At 37.6% G+C, this 6,748-nt stretch overlaps 1 protein-coding gene across 1 annotated transcript; it reads left to right on the forward strand.

The window, feature by feature from the left end:
• Positions 1-1,633: 1,633 nt before the first annotated feature.
• Positions 1,634-5,061, forward strand: LOC120279304 (flavonol 3-O-glucosyltransferase-like). Its single transcript, XM_039286213.1, has 3 exons — positions 1,634-2,148; positions 2,262-2,776; positions 4,510-5,061. Exons 1-3 carry the CDS (start codon positions 1,659-1,661, stop codon positions 4,675-4,677), a joined length of 1,173 nt encoding a protein of 390 aa, XP_039142147.1. The 5' UTR covers positions 1,634-1,658; the 3' UTR covers positions 4,678-5,061.
• The last annotated feature ends 1,687 nt before the right edge of the window (positions 5,062-6,748 follow it).

Below are 6,748 nucleotides of genomic sequence, written 5' to 3' on the forward strand. Positions count from 1 at the left end.
GTCAAACCGGACCATGGTTCCCCTATTTCTCTCCTTGGGGGGCACCGTGGGGTAGCAATTGGCGTGCGCCGTGGACTGGCGCTACTGGGCATGGTCTCCTTGGTACCAGGCCAACTCAACAGGCCTACCCTGTGGATAGCAGCGGCCTCATTCACGCTTTTAATGCCGTCTCCAATCAACAGTCCAACCATGGCAATGACTGGTATATGGACACCAGCGCCACATCACATATGACTAGCGAGAATGGTAAGATCTCTAGGTATTGTCGTTCATCACTTCCTAATTCATCTCATGTTATTGTTGGTGATGGGTCTACTCTTCCCGTTCTTGGTACTGGTTCCACTATACTTCCTACATCCACATCCAACTTTCAACTTAACAATATTCTTCATACACCTAACCTTATCAAGAACCAAATCTCTGATACCATGCAAGTGAGCAATTGTGCTTGTTTGTATTCATTCACAGGGGTGCCTTAAATAGGCTTACATGTTACATATGAAGATAACATACAGAAGTGGAAGCGGAAGAAGAGGATCTACGATCCTAGAAATGCGCCCACTAACGCATGCGTTGAGGCTTTGTGTGACTAGATTGTGAAACGGAAACAACTTGCTGACAGATATGATTAGTTAGATTTGAAGTTAATAACCTACTTATTTGGCTATAGGCACCTAAGTTTAACTTCATTTTAATTAATCATATACTCGGTCTCATTTTCAGAAAAAAAGTTTTTCATTTGTAATGGAAAAGAAAGTCAAAGCTATACTAAGAAATAACCCCAAGTATGTCAAAAATAATATTTTTATTTTGTTAAATCCTCATTTTTTTATATTTCCCCCTGTTTTTTTTAATTTTTAAAATATCAAATCATTTAAAATAAACTTAAATCATAAGTATAACCGCAATAACCAAACAGTAACACATTTGATTCTAACATCAAATTTTTTTTTGACTAATAGGCGACAAGCATCTCCATTTAAAAGATTGTTAAAAAGACAAACAGATACAGAGGTACACCAGTTATGGTGTTTTATAAACCTTCTACAAAAATTCTTGTCCTATAATTCTAAAAGGGTGAAATTACTGTTTATTTCACAGTGGACCAATGCGTACCCAAGCTCATATATAGTATTGATGAACTCTATTGAACCAAAAGATATAGTATATAAATAATACAAGAATAATTTGCTGGAGAAAAATTCAAACCATTATCCTCTCGTTTGCACTCATATGTTAACCATTAAAACTATTCAGTGATCTAACTCAAAAATCAAAAGTTAATTTTTAATTTTTTTATCCTCCGTTGATTTGCAGTTGAGATTTAATAATAAAATAACTCGTGTGTCAATTGAATTCAACATTAATGACAACAACGGAACAAAATTTCTTGTCACGGATGACCCGCTCTGTGTAAATGAGGCCCTTGTGTGGGCTGTGTGTAACCGTGTGGCCAAGCACCAGCCCTTCTTTTCAACTACCCCATAAAAAGTTAAAACCAGACCCACCAACCACTCGACCCACCAACCACTCTACAATAAAGTCCTCAAGGGACCACAAGGTTTGGGCGACATTGAGAGGAACCTTGACGTTTGTGTCATTGACTGCTATATCTAGACAACGCTCCTTGTCATCATTCCACTCTTTCTTCCTTCATCATGGAGTCCTGTAGCTCATCCTTCCACGTAGCATTCCTTGCTGTTCCGTTCGGCTCTCACGCATCAGTCCTCTTCTCCCTTGCTCGCCACCTCGCCACATCACTCCCCTCAGGCACCTTCTCCTTCTTTAGCACAGCTCGGTCCAACTCCGGCCTGGTCCGATACAACAATCTCTGGCCAACCAATCTCAGGTCTTACGATGTTCATGATGGCTTGCCGGATGGGGCCCTGCAGTTATCGCCGTTGGAGGAGATTGACCTTTTCTTAGGTCTGGTACCGGGGAACTTTTCCGAGAGGATGATGGCGGTGGAGGAGGAGAGTGGGAGGATCACCTGTGTTGTTAGTGATGGTTTCTGGGGTTTTGCGGGTGATCTAGCAGTGGAGAGAGGGGCGTTGTGGGTCTCATATTGGAATAGCGCTCCCACGGCTCTACTGGCCCATCTGTGCACTGATTTACTGCGACAGAGTGCCGGAACTGAAGGTGATCGTGGTAAGTGTTTGTCTCACCTATGTGCACTTAATTTTTTTTTCTGTAATATTTTTTATAATAATCAGTATCAAAATATTCAATAACGAAAGTATTTTTGATTTTATAATGGCCAGCTAGAGCCCAAGAAGCTTTGGATAGCATCCCCGGTTTTTCATCTTTGTGTATTGAAGACTTACCAGAAGGCATTGTCCTCAGTGACACTACATCATCCTTGGCCCTCCAACTCCATCACATGTCTCAAATGATCACGAATGCAGCAGCAGTGGTGCTAAACAGTTTTGAAGGACTTGACCCAACACTAGACACACAATTCCAAACCAAATTCAAAAGATGTCACAACATAATGCCTTTCAGTCTCTTGTCCTCAAAATTGTCAGAAGTTAATGATAAACATTGTTGTTTGGCATGGTTGGACAGTCAGGTGGCAGGCTCAGTGGTGTACATTAGCTTTGGGTCATCAGCATTGCCTCCTAAAGAAGAGTTGGTAGAGATTGCAGAAGGTTTGCAGGCTAGTGGAACTCCTTTCTTGTGGTCATTGAAGGAGATTGCATGGGGGCATTTGCCTGATGACTTTTTGGACTATGTTGCAAGTAGAGGATTGATTGTGCCGTGGGCTCCTCAACCTCAGGTATATATGAAACCTCAGCTCATGCTTTTGTTACAATATCTTGAGATTGATTTTACTTGCAGACTGAACCCTTGGAAAAAAAGACAATGTAGAGAAATTACTTGACCACCGCTTATTTTAAAATATTACTTGAAATTTTTTTTAAGTTGTTTTTGTTTTCTAAAATAATTTTAAATGTTTTGGAGCTTATTTTGGATTCAAGTATTTTACTTCTAAAATTGATTTCTTCTTTAATTAAAGCACTTCTTGATCTAAACCATCATGTTTAGATTCATTTATCAAAAACAAAATCACGGAAGAAAAATAAAATATTGATTTTTTAAAGTAAATTAGTGGATATGGAAAAATCTTTTTAAAAAAATTCTTTTCATAAATTAAGTATATTTTAATGGTGATTAATTTGAAATAATATATATGTTTTTTTGTTCTTAATTGAAAACACATTTTTTTTCTTAAAATTAATAACTTTTAAAATCAATTATTATCCTAAATAGAGTTTACCTAAATAAATGTTTAAACAAATTATTTAAACATAAGTTAAACTTTAAAAAGGTTATTAAAAAGGTTACAAATAGAATAAAGTCAGAGGTATGGAAAATGAGAAATTGTCAAGTAATCCCTTTGTAGAGGTGGCATGTTAAAGTTTTTATTTTATTTTATTATAATTATCTTTTACTCTTTCATATAAAAAAAACGACATGTCTTATTTGGTTATTAGGGTTTAAAACCTATTTTATAAATCTTTTATAAAAAAAAGAAAGCCAACATTTAGGGCATCTTTGGCGGGAAAAAAATGGCATAAAAGTGCAAGTGATTATTACAGAAAATTATAGCATATTTTATTTTTACAGAATGAGTGTTTGGTTAACAAAATAAAAAAAATTATGGAGATTGGTCGGTCGGTGACTAGATCACCGGTGGCCGGTCGTCAGAGGACGACCGGACCATCAGTAGACCGTCGGCGTGTCACCGGAGGCCAGTCGGTCGATGGATGGACCACTGGTGGACCGGAGGCCGGCCAGACCACCGGTAGATAACCGGCGTGTCACTGGAGGACGGTGAATCGGTGGTCAGACCGTTGATGGACTAGTGATGCCAAAGACCAGCCAGATCGCCTGTCATACTGGTGGCCGGTGGCCGGAGGCCGGCCACTTGTGGATCACTGGCATGTCATCGGAGGCCTGTGGATTGGTGGTCAGACCGCCGGTGGACCGGTGACCGGTCACCGGAGGCCGGTCGGACTGGTCACCGGTCACCGGAGTCCGACCAGACCACAGGCCGGTCGCCGGAGGTTAGCCGGGCCACCGGTCGACCGGTGGCTGGATAAAAAAAGAGACTTTTTACAATGAAAAAATTTTCCATTAAGAGGAATATTTTTTTTATGCCATAATATCAATATTATACCATAAATTTATACTCTAAAATAAGCACCCAAATAACTAATATGACATAATTCTCAGAAAATATTAAATTATGACATATTGTTCTGATTATGCCATAATTTTGGCCTATCCAAACAGGCCCTAAAGCTAATCTTAAAACTTCATCTTATTCTTTTCTCAAGTGATAGTGCCTAATCTCCCTCTTTTTTTTCTAGTTGATAAACCACTTTAATTAAACTGAACTAATATCTTCTCTTCTTATCCAATTATTCTATATTTCTTCAATTCATTATAAACATAGATATTCAGTGAACAATTTTTTATTAATTCCAATGACAACATGAGAAATAGGTATTGGAGCACTCAGCTGTGGGAGCATTCTTAACACACAGTGGTTGGAACTCTGTTTTGGAGAGTATCACTACTGGCGTGCCAATGATACTCAGACCTTTCTTTGGGGACCAGCACTTTAAATGCGAGGGTCGTTTCCGATGTTTGGAAAATTGGAGTGGGTTTTGAAGGTGGTGTTATAAAAAAAGACGAAATAGTGAATGCTCTGAATGTCATTTTAGGGAGCAAGAGAGGAAAGACAATGAAGGAAAAGATAAATAAGCTCAAGTCAATAGCATTGCAAGCAATAAAGCCGGGGTGGAAGCTCAACAAAAAATTTGGATGCTTTAAAGAAGATGGTTGCTTCTTGCTAGCGTAATTGAGATTGGGTGCAATAATGTTGGTTTTAATATCTTATTTAAATTATTTGTTTGAAGGACTATTGCTTGATGACAATTGTGTTATTTTCTTATAATTAGGATAGCTTTACAATCCTTGTTATCTTATTTGCCAATGTTTATTTGGTAACTCTATGTTTATTCTTCTTTTTATTATTATTTATGATGTTTTGCACATTGGGTGACATTATTATTAAGTTATATTCTATGTTTAGTAATGATCTAGGATCTATTATAAATTTTGAACTTGTTGGGAATATTGATTATAATGTAATAACTAGTTGGCAAAATGATAATTTTCTCAAACACTTTCATCAATAAAAAGAAACAAAAGAAAACTCTAGCATCCTAATGAACGTGTTAGTAGGAAAGTGAGATCCTTATTTTGAAGTGATTTATACTGCTTAAATCTGCAAGATGCTTCAAGTTAATTAATTCCTGCCATTAATTAGTCTTTTGTCGTCACTCTTGGATGGATGACCTCGACAATTTCAATTCAAATCTCTTTATCCAAGAAAAAATCTAGAAGATTTAGTTCAACTCCTATCCGATGTGAAGACCGAGTTGATTTAAGTGGTCGAATGAGATGAGTTCAAGTGAGAGAAACTAAGAAAAAAACATAAGATAATCATGAACCACAAATACACTTCAAGAAGATGAAGCCTTTAACTGATGAAAGAGATAAGAGGAATCTTACTTGTAACTGGGCCTCTAAATTTGAATCTTAGCTAAGGAGAAAACCCCTTAGACGAAAACCCCGGCAAATGAAAGAAACTCTTAGAAGACTATGGTTTTCAGCATGAGGAGGGGCACAATATGGAGGAATGGTAGAACATAAAGAATGAGTTAGAAGATTTGATATGAGAATAGTACCTAAATTAGTATGTTTTATGAGACATTTTCAAGATGAAGATCCATTTTTTTTTTCAAAGGATGGCCGACCTTCTAATAGAGTGATCCATTATATTATTGGCACTACAACGTATGATAAATGCTTGAGTGAACATATTTTTTTTTATATGTTTTGCATGCATTGAACATCATTTTTATCATATTTTTATGTCTCATAAATTGTATTTGGTGTTCATTTGCGTAAATAGGATTATGAAGGCCTTTAGAGAAGAAAAAGAAATAAAAATAGGTTATGAAGGCATATTTTGGGAGTCTTTTATGCAACATAAGGATCAAGACACAAGCGGAGCTCATACACATGAGGATGTGTGCCAACTTCCAAGAAAATTCAAGCTAGATTGTAAGTGGGAAGGGCACAAAGGCAGTCACACTCCTATGTCTTGACTTGTGTGAAGACTCGAGAGCCTTCCCAATGTTGATTAGAAGACAAGAAGCCTCATAACCTACCACGCAGACCTGTGTCGTCCATGCGGCATCAAGAAAGAGTTTTGGAGCCTTGTTATTGAGGAGCACTATAGCATAGTACTGTAACAAAAACATTGTTCACGTGACCGAGTGAAAATTCAACTTGACTAGGTGGACAATTCTGCAGCCAACCTGGGCGCATGGAGGCACATGACAGACACGAGTTTTTGCTTTTAAAAGGCCGATTTGCCCTATTCTTTGGAGATTTTTTCAACTTTGATAGATTTTTCTTCATCATAGCACTTAGGAAGCCATCGGTGACCTAGCTTTAAAGAGAAATCCTTTAAGACGTTGAATAACCTATCAAGGCCATTATCACGAATTCAAAGGGTGTTTAATTTCATGGTGTTTATTGACTTACATTGCATTATTTGTTTTGTAACTTTGCTCCATAGAGAGCTAAACCTTAGAGGGTACTTTGGCGTGTGAACCCTAGGATTGTATTCTTTGTACTGATTTACGTTGTGGTTTCTTTTAAATCCGAG

The sequence above is a fragment of the Dioscorea cayenensis genome, chromosome 16 (assembly GCF_009730915.1).
Source record: "Dioscorea cayenensis subsp. rotundata cultivar TDr96_F1 chromosome 16, TDr96_F1_v2_PseudoChromosome.rev07_lg8_w22 25.fasta, whole genome shotgun sequence".
In the NCBI taxonomy this organism is placed as follows: Eukaryota; Viridiplantae; Streptophyta; class Magnoliopsida; order Dioscoreales; family Dioscoreaceae; genus Dioscorea; species Dioscorea cayenensis.

Bases quoted from the DNA above. Each gene is read 5' to 3' on its own strand.
- LOC120279304 (XM_039286213.1), top strand. From the start codon at position 1,659: ATGGAGTCCTGTAGCTCATCCTTCCACGTAGCATTCCTTGCTGTTCCG. The intron at 2,149-2,261 runs GTAAGTGTTTGT...TATAATGGCCAG, and splicing joins CGGAACTGAAGGTGATCGTG to CTAGAGCCCAAGAAGCTTTG. The intron at 2,777-4,509 runs GTATATATGAAA...CATGAGAAATAG, and splicing joins CGTGGGCTCCTCAACCTCAG to GTATTGGAGCACTCAGCTGT.